Below are 16,215 nucleotides of genomic sequence, written 5' to 3'. Positions count from 1 at the left end.
GCTAAAAATCACATCCAGAACGGCCCGTTCCAAAACCAGAACGGCCTGTTCTGGTGTGCATTAATTACTCCCAACGGCCATAATTTTAAGAAGGCCCCGTTCCAAGCCCGTTCCCATTTAGGGTTAAAGGCAAAATTAATAGTCCGGAACGGCCCGTTCCATCTTGAGAACGACCTGTTCTAGGCTATTAACTCACGTACAACTTGGTAGTTTGGAACGACCCATTCCGAGCTACTAAATCACATACCTTTTGGTAGTTTGGAACGGCCCGTTCCAATTTCGGAACAGCCCGTTCCAAGCTACTAAATCACCCCTATCACCTTTATAAAATTACCAAAATACCCTTAAAATAAAATAAAATAAAAATAAGAAAAATGGGGTGTTACAGTTACACTACAAGAAAAAGCAAATTTTCGACGGATATCAATCCGTAAGAAAATATAAATTTTTTGACGGATATTTCTGTCAGAAATTTCTGACAAATTTATACTTTCGTCGGAATATCCGTCAGAAATTTCCAATAGAAAATTTCTGACGGAAAATTTCGTCGGAAATATAAATCTGTCAGAAATTTCCAACGGATTTTTGTTTCTGTCAGAAATTTTAAGACCATAGCACACTTCCTAATGTCCATTGTTTGAACTCTTCGGGAATCCGATGATCGTTTTTTTTGAAATTTATAAATATTATTTTTAATATTATAAAATGAATAGATTTTAATTTTAATTTTTAAAAAATATGTTTCTTTAATTTTATCTTTTTAAAATGACTTAAATTTGTCTTTAATCCTTATAAAATTAATAAGTTTTGATTTTAGTTTCTGTAAAAAAAATTGTTTTTCATTTTCTAAAATTGAAATTTTATTTTTAATTCTTATTTTTTATGTAATCATTTTTAACTACTTTTTATTTTTTATAAAAAATGATAAATAATTATCTTAGGTATCACCTACAACAATTACGTACTATTATCATATTGATATTTAACGCCTCTAATTTTTTTTTTAGTTTTTTAAAATAAATATTATTTATCTACCTTAGAATAATCAAACTAGTAAATTTATATTTTAGAGGGATGAAAATCAAATAAAAGTATTTTACTCATTTTACAAGTACGAAACAATCTTTATAAATCTTACAAGGATGAAAAATAAAGAAAAAAATTTACAAAGACCAAAATCAAAATCACCCATGTTATAGGGACTAAAATATATTTAAACCTTCCAAAATTAATATTTTTTATCTTAACAATTATTTTAAATAAATAATATTTATTTTTAAATATTTATAAAATACTTAGAGATGTTAGTATATTGTCTTTAAAATTATAGTAAGCTAGTTCAAGTGTGAATATTTTCATATTTGTGTGTTTCATGAGTTTTCTATTAAATAATTAGTGCATATATTAGTTTATTTAACACAAATAGTAGTTTTATATTTTAGAAGAAAAAACATACATTTTTTATTTTCTAGAAGTAATAAGCTTAAAATTACATATATATATATATAATGTATATATATAGGGGGTTATAATTATATCGGTGTAATTTTTACTAAGTATTACCAAATATGAGGGCTGTTACATTAATAAATTTATTAAAATTAAAAAAATTATAATTTGTGACGGAATTTTCTAACGAATTAAATTATTTCTGACAAATTTTTTTTTCCGACGCCACTTTTTCTTACGGATTTAAATCTGTCGGAAAAAAAATCCGTCAAAAATTAATCCTTTTCCGTCAGAAATTTGCTTTTTTCTTGTAGTGTTAGGAGCGATCTTTATCGAGTAGTTTGACTAGTGTTTGCACTTTTCTAGTATGTAATCAAGATACCAACCTTGTGTAACTGAGTTTAACTTGCATGTATTCGAAAAGAAGATGCGAGACCTATTTGGTACATTATGCACTTTTAATTTAATGGTTGAATTACGAAATTATACATAGACTATGAGTCATTGAGTAGATTAATTTTAGCAAGAGTTATTTTTGGAATAATTTGATCCCTCTTCATTTATACATTGATTTGAATCTATACAAAATATTATATGATTTTCAATTTTTTTTAAAATTTGTCAACTTGTTCTATGTATAACTTTTAATTTAATGATTGGATTGTTGAAATTCAATATACATTATAAGTTATTGATTAAAGTAACTTTACCAAGAGTTACTCTTATAGTAATTTGATCTCTCTTCATTTGTACATTGATTTGAACCTATATAATGTATTATATAGTTTTTAAATTTTTAAAATTTGTAGACTTGATCTATATATATTAAGAATTTTTAATTTAACAATAAAATTATAGAAATTCAACATACACTATAAGTTATTGAGTGAAGTAAATTTATCTAGAGTTACTCTTTAAGTAGTTTGATCCCTCCTCACTTATATGTTAATTTGAATTTATATAACAAAGTATTGCATGGTTTTCAATTTTTTTAAAAATTTATAGACTTAATTTATGCATTAAAAAACTTTTGATTTAATGGTTGGATTATTGAAATCCAATATACATTATGAGTTATTGAGTGAAGTAACTTAACCAAGAGTTGCTCCTAAAGTTATTTACTCCTTGTTTAGTTATATGTTGATTTGAATCTATATAACAAAGTATTGCATGATTTTCAATTTTTTAAAAAATTTATAGACTTAATTTATGCATTAAAAACTTTTGATTTAATGGTTGGATTGTTAAAATTCAATATACATTATGAGTTATTGAGTAAAGTAACTTTACCAAAAGTTGTTCTTGGAGTAATTTACTCCCTCTTCAGTTATACATTGAGTTGAATCTATATAACAAAATATTATATGATTTTTAATTTATTTTTTTTAAGTTTTTTTATAGATTTAATCTATACATTAAGAATTTTTAATTTAATGGTTGGATTGTTGAAATTCAATATACACTATTACTAATTGAGTGGAGTAACTTTACCAAAAGTTACTCTTGGAGTAATTTGATCCCTTCTCATATGACTCAAATTACTTTAAGAGTAACTCTTGATAAAGTTACTCTACTCAATAACTCATAGTGTATGTTGAATTTCAATCCAACCGTAAACTTAAAAAGAAAATTGCACCCATTTACCCTAGGATTTACTTAAATAACACACACCTACCCTTTAGACTTTAAAAATCATTCATCTCCCTTAGAATAATGTCATTAATTAAAGTGAGAGAAGGAGAAAATAGTTTTGATAAATAGTTTATATTGTAACAAAATATTATTTTAATTATTAATAATTTATTTTAAAAATATCAAAATTTAATTTGATAAATAAAACTCAAGTTTGATAAAAAGTTAATTTTTTTAAAAAAATTCTCTTATTTAAAAGAAATCCTCAAAAATTCTATCGCGCAAGATAAATATTCATATTTAATATATAAATATTAATTAATTTTATTATTATCATATTTTTTGTGTCAAATATTTATATATTTTATTGGTGACTAATTTTTACTAAATAATTTAGTTAATTGTTTTAATGAGAACTTTATTTTTTAAAGTATTTATTTTTCATTCTAAAATTCAAATATGAAATTTTACTTAAAAAATCTAAACCTAATACAAAAATTATTAGTTAAAAGTTTCGATCGGAGAAAAAAGAAAAGGAAAAGAAAAAGGAAAAAGAAAAGGAAAAGGAAAGAGACATAAAAAAGTAAAGAAAACACATGAATAACAATAAAGACACAACAAAATCACATTTAGGACAACATTAATAAGATAACAAAAAATAATTTTACAATTTATTATTAAATTATATTTTTAATCTTTTATCTTACTTTTTATGTTTATTTTAGTTCTTTGTTTATTAAAATGTTCATTAGTCCTTAATCTATTATTTTTGGGATCAGTTTAATTCTTTTAAAAAATTGATTATTTTTAATTTTGCGACATAATTTTAAATTAATTTTTAATTTATTTAAGATGTAAAATGTATAACAATATGAAAATAATCACATTCAATTATCATTTGAATCTAAAGGAGTTATAAATATAGTGAAAATCAAGTGTAAAATATATCTTACAAACAATTAAAAATAATATGAAATTAGTTTTTTTTTAAAATTTTCAATTATTTTTTAAACTTATGTTATTGGATTTTCACCATATTTATAAGTTTTTTTTTTAAATTTTAGTTGTATTCAACAATTTTCATACAAGTGAATTTAATGAAATAAATTTCAAAACTTGAACTAGTTAAAAAAATTTAAAATTATCTCTAATTTATAAATAACCATTATTTTGAAAAGATTATATCAATTCAAATTTATGAGATAAAGAATCAAAGTGAATATTAAAAAAAATAAAAGATCAAATTAAATTAAAAAATTAAGATAAAGGCCAAAATTTCTTTTTAATCCAATTTATCCTTTTCTTTAAAATCTTTCCACCAAATAAAGAAAAAATTATAATATTTACATCTTCACATATTATCTATCTAAACCTATTATAAAAAGATATATGATATATAACCGTTTTTTATCTTATTTTTTTAATATATCATTATCTACATGAAATTTTTAACAATAAGAATGCTTTATCATAATTTCTAAATAAATCATCCATAATTATTTTTTTTTTCCTGGAGTATCCAGGACAGATAGCTGGTCCCAAAATTTAACACAATTGCATACTTAAAGCATGATTCGAATCTCTAACCTTGTTTAAGTGTGGATCAACCCTACCGCTAAACTACACACTTGGGGTTTAATAATTATCTATTTATTTATTTATTTATTTTTAAATTTTCTTTTAAAAAATAAGAGGTTTTCCTAGAGACCTCACGGCTTACGTGTAGTTAGTTCCTTTCCTAAACTCTTTCCCGATTCACCAATCACCACCCCAGGCCCCGAGAGAAGAGTGTGATCTCCGAATCCCGAACCCTAATTTCACGAACTTGGGTTTCCCTTTCCCACGAACTTCACTTCACTCATTCATTTATTCATTCATGATCACGCTATACATCAACATTCCCCTCCCTCCCTCGCGCATCGAACAACCCTCCATCCATCCTTTCACGAATTCCACTCGATTATAGACTCCCTCTCTCTTTCACTTTCACTTTCACTTTCAATTTCAATTTCAATTTATCTTTCTCTGTTCCTTTGTCCCAATTCGCTCTCTCTCGATCAATGGACGTGGACGGGGGCAGCAAGCGCGTGTACAATCGCCTCGGTGCGGACGCGAAGCACCAGAAAGTGTGCTTCCACTGGCAAGCGGGCAAGTGCAACCGCTACCCCTGCCCCTTCCTGCACAGCGAGTTGCCCCCTTCCAACGGCGCCTCCTCCAAACGGGCCCACGAAGCTTCGGGCCTGTCTGGGCCGCGCCGCGGCCTGAATTTCAACAACACGTGGGGTCGCGGCGGGGGACGGGGCGGAGGAGGAGGCGGTAGAGGGGCGGCGGTTGTGAAGGCCGACAAAGTTTGTAATTATTGGATTCAGGGGAATTGTAGTTATGGAGAGAGGTGTAAGTTCCTACACTCTTGGAGTGTGGGGGATGGGTTCTCGATGCTCACCCAGCTTGAAGGGCATCAAAAGGTACAAAAAAAGAATCATTTTTTAGTGAATGTTTATGTTGCTAACTTGCTGTGTGGTTATATGGGATTTGGGGTAGCTAAATTTAGTAGTGGTGAATAAGTAATCTTTGTTTGTTGTTAATTAGGAAATCAATGGTTGATGTGGATTTCTTGTGAATTTGCACGTAATGTTGACTGTTGATGTACTTGTCAAGGACCGAAATTATGTACTTTACTGATATTGATAATATTGGTAGTTAATTTTCTCATCCATGACTGAAATTATGTACTTTGGTAGAATTTCTTACGATCGACAACTGGAGTTATTTAATTTACTCTCTAAAGTGAGCTGCTCGCTTTAGAAGAGCTATGGTGTATACTCTGCTTGATAGTGCAAGGTTTTGAATTACGTGGTCGCAGTTGCAGTTTAGTTGTGATTCTTGATTTCGAGGGGAAATTGTACAGAAAGGCGGCTGCCATTGTTGTTGTGGGGAAATGTTAAAATTTTTGATGTTGTGGCTGAAATCGTTGTTGCGGGCTGTTTCTTTCAAACCTGTGCATGGCAACGTATTTATCATTGGATTTTATGATGTACATGTGTTTATAATTCTCATTTTGATTTAAATGGTGGATGTGCTGCTGTGTATATGGTTTAAGTGTGAAGTGTGAACTGGGTTTATGTTGACATTACACTTTGTGAAAATTGATATTTGATACAAGTGTGCGTGTTTTGGTGATTGGGATTGATGGGATGAGTTGTGGTTTTGTTGAATGAACAGGCTGTGAGTGCGATTGCCTTTCCCTCGGGTTCGGATAAGCTTTATACTGGAAGCACTGATGAGACTGTAAGGATTTGGGACTGCCAGTCTGGAAAGGTTGTTATTTTTTCTTTTTTTGTGTTTTGTTTCAATTTTATAGTTACAGACAACTGTGCTTTTTTCCTTCAATGTTAAGCTTCATGATTTTGTTTGTATCCTTGGAATAGGAGATTTTTTTTTTCTTACTTTAGTTTTAATTTTGTTTGTCTGTACCAGGTGTCTGTCACAAAATTCCTGTGTAAATGCTGGGTCAAATCATATATTTGTGCAACTTGTTTTTGCAATTTTTTTTATTGAGTTTCCTGATGCATTTATCATCACAACTGATTTGTTTATTTATTTTACATCAAATTGTTTGGTTGCAGTATTTTTATGAAACTAATGTTTGTTGTTTCCTAGATATTTTAGTTTTCTTATGTATTTGATCGCTTTCGAACTCCATAAATTGCCTTGGGGAAATATTTTTGGGTCTGGGTGCATTTCCCATTTTCTTAAAGTTGAACAGCAACGTATGTGATTCTCTCAAATACGTAGTTATTTTGCTGAGAAGAAGCGCTAGATGATCAATTTCCATTACAATTTTGCTTCAACACCTCCCACGTTACAATATTATTGTTTACTCTCCAATACTTTATGTTGATATTAAACTATCCAATATTGTTGCTTTCCCCATCATTTTTAATGTGAAACAAGGATATTTTTAGTGTAACACGGGATTGCACGGTTCTTCATTTTTTAAACTATTGTTATTGGCTTCATTTTTGTCTTCTCTCTATTTTGTTTTCAAATTTCAAAGTCAGCATTGAACATTGTATTTTTCTGTAATTTTTCATAGTTTCTTTTTGAGCTTGTTGAAAAGGTGAGATTGATATTGATTTTGTTTGTTTATGCTCCTTTGCAGTGTATAGGGGTGGTCAATCTTGGTGGTGATGTAGGTTGTATGATCAGTGAAGGCCCCTGGGTTTTTGTTGGGATACCCAATTTTGTTAAGGTAAGAAAGAACACAAATAGGCATCTCCTTTGTTTTTCTCTAATTTTGTACTCTGTAATTTTTTAAATAAAGTATATCTTAGTGAAATGTTTTTTCTAAGGTATGTTCTTCCACTGTCCATAACATCATAACTGATGTCCTTTTGGTTGATGGCATTGGTGCTGCAGGCCTGGAACACACAAAATTTAATGGAGCTAAGTCTTAACGGCCCTGTTGGACAAGTTTATGCACTTGTTGTGAATAATGACATGCTCTTTGCCGGTACACAGGTAAATATTTTCTTTTCCCTTTGACATTGTTTTTGTTTTATTTAGAGTCCTGCTTTATTTTTTGATGCTGTAGTCCTGATCTCAATGTAGATTATCTTCACGGTGCTTAGGACCTATTGTCTGGAAATTACTTGAGGATGATAATACCGAGGTTAATTTTGTAGCTGATAATTAATGCTGAGATAGGGAAATGAAGACATCAAAGGAAAAACATTTAAGATTATTTGCCTTTGCCCAAATTACGGATACAGATTTGCACTTAGATATTGCACACTTTTTTGACATTTAAGCTTGAGAATGGGGCTTTAGAGGGAAATGGGAGGAAGAGGAAACTTTTTATTTTTAAATTAAGTGTTAAATTTATAAAAACAATCCAAAGATTATATCATTAAGTTTTTTGCTAATCTATCATCTTATATCTTTCATTTTAAAAAATTACCTAATTAGAGAATATTTATTAAAAATGTAAGATTTGTCGTCCGTTTTCTTTCCCTCCTAAGTCCTATTCCCAAACATACCCTAAGGGAAATGAATGGGAGACGAAGTATGATATGATTGTAAATAATTATGTCATATCACAAATCTCAAGTTGGAATACTGTAAAATTTAGGGCTTTTACGTCACGTGATTGGCCAAGAAGATTTTTCTTACTTTTAGCCTGGCTTGAGGTGCAACAAAATGATATTGAAGCAATTGTCAGCTGGATATGTGGGATATTTCAAATCACTGGTGGGTGTCTTGGCTTGGGCCATAGGCCATTGATTGTGTCTAAGGACTTGTTGGGGATTTGTTTGGGGGAGATGTGATATCTTGAATCACATATTGGATATGTGAAGGATTGCACGATGTTCTGTATAATAAGTATTAACTATTAAGGCAGCTGGATGCCTTTTAACTCCTAAATTCATAATGAATTTATGCTTCAATGATCTTGGGAAATACTTTTGTTAAACTCGATCAAACATGTTTCAAAGCCTGTTGTAGTTTTTATTATTGAAAATGAGAACAATACATGAGAAAAAGTTCTAACTTGTCTACACATTTGGAATACCATCTTAATTTTTAATCTCGAATGAAATACTTCTGCAGGATGGATCTATATTGGCATGGAAGTTTAATGTAGTTACCAACTGCTTTGAGCCGGCTGCATCACTTAAAGGTCATTCTCGTGGTGTTGTTTCATTAGTTGTTGGTGCTAATAGACTCTACTCTGGTTCAATGGACAATACAATAAGAGTAAGTTTACAGAAGCTCTTTGCCATAAGTGTCTGATTCATTTTCCTTTAGACTCTACAAGTAATGTAATAATAGGTTTTGGTTTGTTAATTTGCAACATTCCAACTATTTATTGTCTTTCAGGTATGGAACCTTGAAACCTTGCAGTGCTTACAAACACTAACAGAGCACACATCTGTTGTGATGTCTGTTCTCTGCTGGGACCAATTCCTTTTATCTTGTTCATTGGACAAAACAGTGAAGGTTGTTTTCACATTATTTACTAGTTGTACATCAGTACATGTATAGACTGTATGTAAGTTCTGGATTTTTTGTTTGTTTGATATTTATTTGATTCCTGCAGGTCTGGTATGCTACAGAAAGTGGAAACTTGGAAGTGACATATACTCACAATGAAGAGCATGTATGTATTGAATTATTTATTATTTTCCCCTTGTATACTTGGTTTTATTATAATATAATATTGCTTGTCCAGTTTGAAATGACGATGTCTAATAATTGTGTGGATTCAATTTTTAGCTTTGGTATCAATGATCCGGCTACTACTCTTTTTGAACTATACTCATATCCTCTCACATGCATGTGGTTTAGAAAATATAAGAAATGCGGTCAAGTTTCTGATGATGAAAATGGATCAGTGGCTCTGTTTTGCATACAACCAGATAGGGACTTGACCAGAAAGGGACATATATATGTTGTACTTTAGTGTTTAAATTCGTTCCTTGGTGATAATACTAATCAAAATATTTCAATCTTCCAAAATAACGAGGCATGGGAATAGGATACAAGGTAAAAATGACTCAAATCTGGATATAGCTGCTCTTTTAAATCACCCTTTTATAGAGTAGAACTAATAAGTTATAAGCCAAAAGGAAAGAAGTTCTGGAGTTGGAGCTTCATTAGTATTTGAAGTATAGAGAGAACAACAAATCACTATTGCTTTTAGTTTTTTTCCCCTCGATTGGCTTTTCAATTTCTCAGACAACATTTCCCACTTCACTTACTTCTTCAAGAAGCTATACAGCTGGAATGAACTGTTCTATTACTTGAACACTTCTGATAAGTCCGGGCTTTGTAAAAGAAGCACGTGTGTTTTTTAGTCGAATTTATTACTTAAAGAGAAGAAGGGGACAAAAATGAAATAACGGGGGCAAGTTCAATATTTGCAAATATTTTACATATAGTTATTAGAAAAATCTAGGAGGGTGGGGGCATAGTGCATGCCTGCCCCCCTCTGTACCTGTAACTGTTACTATATCCTGTACATCAATGAGCTATTTGACACATTTTCTATTTTTATGTGAACTCATTTGCTTGATTATCATTTTAAGCGATATTATCCTTTTATTCTTGTATAACCTTTCTTTTCACTAAATAGTATTGAAAACTCGAGGAAAAATTGTTTTTTGCAATGTTGTATATTATTTAGATATTCTTAACAGTAATTACTAGCACATGAAATGTGGCTAGGGGGATTTGTGAAGTGTGTGAGGTGGCTTTCATGATGTTTCTAATTTTGTTATTTGTGTACAGGGTATACTTACCCTATGTGGAATGCATGATTCACAAGGCAAGCCTGTTTTGCTGTGCTCTTGCAATGATAATACTGTGCGCCTCTATGATCTGCCATCGTAAGCATTTGACTTCCTATTCATGCTCTCATTTGGTTCTCTTATTCTCTCTACAATGTACAAACCACTAGAGTATTTTGGAATTTATTCAATGCATTGTGTCTTAGCGCACGAGAGCTCATGTTTTATGACAGAAAATCCGGCTTTCATTTGTATCTTTAGATATCGAGCTTGATTATTATGCGAGATGATTTTTTTATATCACTGATAACTAACAAAGGGACTAATTTTTCATTGCTTGCCCACTTTCTTGTTCAGATTTGCAGAGAGAGGTAAGATAATGACAAAACAAGAGGTACGAGCAATTCAGATAGGGCCTAACGGCATTTTCTTCACCGGTGACGGTACTGGTCAAGTAAGAGTGTGGAATTGGGTAGCGGAGGCAACCAGTACCATCCAATAAAGTGACACTAACAGTGTGTTCCATTTAATTGTAATAGTACTTTTTTCTGGTCATCCTTTTTGTAATTTTTTATCTGCAAGAAGGGAATTCAGGCTGAGGCTGGGATTGGGAAGAGGCAGAAAAAGAGAGGCAAAGGGAGGAGTGTGTAATTTTATGTTTGCGGAAGTAGTCTTGCTTTAGAGTCTGAGCTGTGGTTTAGTCCTTGGCGCAAAGCTGTGCTCAAGTATTAATATTTGTAACATTTTGTGAAATCACAACATTATTTAGCGTTTATTACTTAACACCCTCCAATGCGTATATATACACGAAATAAATGTTTGTTACATGTCATTACAATTAACCGGCAGGTCTTGTATTTTCGTCTGTTGTATTTTTTTCCCTGGTGATCAAAGCTTGACGAATATTGATGATTTGCTTGTTTTCTTTTGCTGCAGCAATCAAAAGTACAATTATCCAAATTACTCACTAGTTACATCTCATGTTCTGCATTTTGTATTTTTAAGAATATTTTTCTCAGGTTTTGTTTCCTACCTGATTGACTTGGTAATAACTGGCCTTCTCATTGTTTATACAAGAGTTTATCGGAGTTGTGGTCCTTTCAATATACACACATGAAGTACCTGACACTATTTACTATTATGTCATTTTGGGTTGTATATAATGTTATTTTACTATTTGTTTAGTAAGGGTTTATTATTTGTTCATGGTCAAATATTCTTTTTCGAAAATGAAAGATGTTATTAAAACTTTTCACTTATCGCTTAACAAATAACACTTGATCTCAAGTATTAATGTATGTCACACAAAGTTAATAGAGGACTAAGAGTTGACAAAAATTTAAGGACTAAAATAGAATTCTTAAAAAGTTAATGGACTAAGAACTTATTTAACTCTTTAAAAAGGGCATCTTGATATCATGCTCATGGATGAGAATAAATGAAGACTTAAATAGAAGTTTATGATCTTAAAGTAAATAGAAGGTAGGCCTAGACTTTAAGATGATTATATCTTTCTGAGATCTTGCAATTGCAAGTTTCAATAAGTGAAGTGACAAACAAAGTTGTACAAAGTCTATAACTTATAGCCTTGGACGCGTTACGAGACTCTGATTCCTTTGAACAAGATTACTTAGAGTGATTTGATTTTCTTCCTATCTATTTATAAGATAATATCATTTAAAGAGTCTAATATAGGTTTTTTTTTTTTTTTTTTCTGGACATATTCTCAAGGATGAGGTAGACTTCCCAATCCATAAGGATAAACTCAAATCTATTGCTTTGCCCACAAGTCCTACTAGCATAGCAAGTTTGATCACAATAGCAAGTTTGATCACAAGTGTATTGGTTGTTCTAGTGATAAGCTCTAAATAATTCTGATTTTAAATTCGGTTTTTTGATTGGAGTGAAATCGGTCTATGGGACAAAGTTGAATACCGATTGACCCATCAATAAATACAAGACTAGACTTGTTTATTAAATAACTTGGAATTGATTATAAAAAAAAAACTTTTGCTCTGGTAGTAAGAATGAGTACTATTCATATTCTTGTAGCTTTGGAAGCTCAAATGAAATGGGAATTTTGGCATTTAGATATCAAATGTGATTCTTAAATGGAAACCTAGTTGAAAAAATTTATGTAAATCCGAAAGTTTTATTGTGAAAAGGGGTAAAGATAAGGTGTATAAGTTTTATAATGCCTTATATAGGCTAAAAGAGGTTCCTAGAACATGGTATAATAGAATTGATAACTATTTCTACAATAGAGGTTTCAAAAGGAGTGAAAATGATGCAAATCTTTATATGTAAAGGTTGTTGGATAATGGCTCTTTGATTATTTCCTTGTATGTCGATGGTTTGCTAGTGACTAGCAATAATCAACAAGAAATGCAATACATATAGAGGAGATGCAAAATCAATTTCAAATGTCTAGTTTAGGAAAAATGGACTATTTTCTAAGCTTGGAAGTGCATCAAACTAAGAATGGTATTTGTAAGAATCAAGAAAAGTATGTTAGAAAAATAAATAAGTAAATTAAATAATATGACTCATGTGAAATATAATTATGGGCTTAAATATGATTTATAAAAGGAGCTATTGGTTTATATGAAAAGTTATTGTTTTTAAATTTTAAAAACCGATGGTAACCAACTTGATGGAAGTTGGCAAAAGAAAGGAAATAAGGGTTCTATCTCTACTTTGAAAAATCACTCACTATTAACCATCAATAAAGAACGTGAGAACAAAAAGAGAAGGAAAGAGACAGATTGGGAAAGGAAAATGAAGAACTAATTTCATTATGAATCAAAGTAAGTCTTTCTTACTATTATAAATATACGTGAGAATCATAGATTTTAAAATCCTTACAGTATGCAGTAGTTTTCTTGAATCATGAATGATATATGAAAGCTACAACTTACATGTGGTATCAAAGTTTTAGGTTGTTGAATTTATGATCCTCCATAAATGATGTTTTCCCAATTTGTATGAACTGTAATTTTTTTATTTATTAAGATGTCAATGTTATAATTTTTTGGTAATTCAATTATAATGAAAATTTTATTAGAATTTATGAATCTCATCACAGGATCATTATCTTTTCCATTGCGTACAGATTGATATGAAATCATAAAAGTTTTAAATTGATATAAAGAATGTAATGCTTCTTGAATTTGAAATGCTTTTCTCGTAACAGGGAGATTTTCTATTTCAAATGAAAAATAAATATTAAATTGAAATCAAATGCTAAATGTTTTTCCAATTTTTCTATCACGTCATTTTTAATTTGAAATTATAGCTTATATGTACGAAATGCCGAAATCATTTTTGGAATTGCAATTTACATTTACAATTTTGGCATGATTAGAAATTTAAAAGTCCGTGATTGTATTTTATATCTAATTGAATTTTTAATTGAAAGTTTTAACTACCTTTTGAATGGCTGCATTAAACCCTTATGAAACAACATATTTTACAATTGAAAGTAATTTTTAATTGTTGTGATTTATTTTAAAATTAAATGTATGACAAATTTATAATAACCAAAAGTGGTCAAATCTTTGTCTTATTTAATTTCAAATTAGTAATAATTTTATTTCAATTACCCATAACATGGATGCTAAATTATGAATTATTGGTTTATGGATTAATTGAAATTCATTATTGTAAGGCATTTATGGATCACCCAAAGGTTGATTAGTTTTTATAATTAATGGATATGACTGTTGGCGGTGAGTATGCATTATTAGCTTTATTTACATATCAAAAAATAATAAGTATTTCTAATTAATGCACATGTCTTATCAAATAATGTTAATATTATTATATTTTGTGCATTAATGTATCACCCAAAGGAGAAAATTAGCATGCGTAGAATGTTTGTTTATTGTTTGAATTTGTATCGTATGTTTAATTCATGACTCAAAGTAATATATTTTTAAAATCAATTTTACTATGATAGAATCAAATTATCATATTCAACCTAATAATTTAAAATTTAAGAAATTTGAATTGACTCATCCAAATAAAATATTTTAAGAATGATAGAAATTGAAATCAAAGTAATTCAAATACCAAGAATTTAAAATTTCTTAAATTTATAAAATTTCTCATTCAAACACACTATAAAGCAATCATTTACATTATCAGTGTTGTGAGTTGTGAAATCATGTGATGTGAAAATCATCTTATGGCACAAAAACTGAAATCTGGTTATACTAATGCAGCAGCATGACTTATAGATAATTTTTAACTTCGGATTAAATACTTTACTAATTATAATTTTTTTGACGCCTATTAGTCATTTGAGACTTTCAAGCAGACAGTATATTTCATCCCTGAAAATTATAAGAGATGCAGCTCTTGGTCTACACAGAAACATTTCCATGGATTTTATAGGCCACAGCTTGATTTCATAAAAGCATACTCTTCAACCTACTTTGTGCATATATAGCAATGTGGGATCAAGTGTAAAAGTGCACACTGATTGTTACCATTTGGTTAATGTGAAAGAAAATCTGAAAAGAATAAAAAGGACTTTCTATATAAAATTAAAGGAAAAAATCAGTGAATAAGATCTAAGATGTCAAAATAATATGATGATTTTTCTCTGTCTCTTATTGATCCGAATGCACAAATATATATACAAGAGATATAATATTGCAGCCCCTCAATTATTCCTGAATTACCTCATAACTTTCTTAATTCAGTTCCTATTTTATCGGATCAAATATACACACATTCTTTCCGAAATTATATCATATATACAAACAGAGTGTCCTATGATATCATGCTATCAAATATTTCTGCAATAATAAGATATAATGCTGTCAAATCTGCAATAATAAGAGATATACTCTTATCATAAGATAAAATGGAATCTTATATTATCATTTTCTCCTTTTAAATACTGAATATAATCAATGGCAGGGAAGAGAATTGACACAGGTGTTTCCCACTTGTTAGTTGTGTTACCAAGAGTCATTGACATGAAACCAGTGTGTCATCGGCTTCATTTCATAATTTTACTCGTTTATTAAAACAATACAACAATTTTTTTTTTAATTACCTATTCTTAATTCGTCCAAATGTTAACCAAGCTTCTAGGTCCAATGGTTGTAAGATCTGTCGTGGGACATGAGAGGTCAACCTGGTACTACCAGGTTTGATTCTTATTTGTGTTAAAAACATGTTTAGCTAGTAGAAGTCACGTCTTGCAAGCGTTTTAATTGTCAGCTTTGGGACACTGCGCGAACCATGCCCATGGTGAAAAATAAATCTGTCCCAACATTGAAGGATGCACCATTCTCTCAAAGAAGGCATAAAAAATAGTTTCATCGATATGATATAGGGCCTGTTTGTATTTTTCACAAGCACTTCAGGAAAGGTACTAAGAAAAAATGTAATAAGTTTCTTTATAAGTTAAAATTAGTTTATGTATAAGTTAATTTGTAGAAACTTTCTCATATAGTTTCAAAAAAAAAAAACAAATTAGCTTATGCATGGTTAGTTTTAGTCTATGAAGAAATTTATTTCATTTTTCTCTTTTTATTTTTATTTTTTCCGAAAGTTAAAGTTTATTCAAATTGGCTCATAATGTACTATGTTCCCTTGTGCGCATCTAACCATCCAATATGTATTCTTAAATTGTCTGAATTTGCACACTTGTAAAATGAAAATCATTTGTGAAATTATACTGATAATTGGTACAAATATTTAGAGAAAGAGATTACAACAGATAACATTAAATATTCCTATACAATTACTGAAGTCACGAACAATTTGTACTTATTATTTTAAAAATAATTTGTAAATTTTTATGTTTTATTTTCTAAGTTTTATTTTTAAT

At 29.9% G+C, this 16,215-nt stretch overlaps 1 protein-coding gene across 1 annotated transcript; it reads left to right on the top strand.

Annotated features, from left to right (window-relative positions):
* Nucleotides 1-4,796: 4,796 nt before the first annotated feature.
* Nucleotides 4,797-11,208, top strand: LOC109789248 (zinc finger CCCH domain-containing protein 48). The gene is made up of 9 exons (XM_020348155.3): nt 4,797-5,546; nt 6,304-6,399; nt 7,244-7,333; nt 7,501-7,602; nt 8,692-8,838; nt 8,962-9,081; nt 9,182-9,241; nt 10,372-10,469; nt 10,728-11,208. The coding sequence occupies exons 1-9, from the start codon at nt 5,142-5,144 to the stop codon at nt 10,870-10,872; spliced, it is 1,263 nt and encodes a 420-aa protein (XP_020203744.2). The 5' UTR covers nt 4,797-5,141; the 3' UTR covers nt 10,873-11,208.
* Nucleotides 11,209-16,215: the final 5,007 nt, after the last annotated feature.

The sequence above is a fragment of the Cajanus cajan genome, chromosome 1 (assembly GCF_000230855.2).
Source record: "Cajanus cajan strain Asha chromosome 1, NIPB_CcT2T_4, whole genome shotgun sequence".
In the NCBI taxonomy this organism is placed as follows: domain Eukaryota; kingdom Viridiplantae; phylum Streptophyta; class Magnoliopsida; order Fabales; family Fabaceae; genus Cajanus; species Cajanus cajan.
Note: the sequence above shows the minus strand (reverse complement) of the source record. Positions and strands in the feature narration are given on the sequence as shown.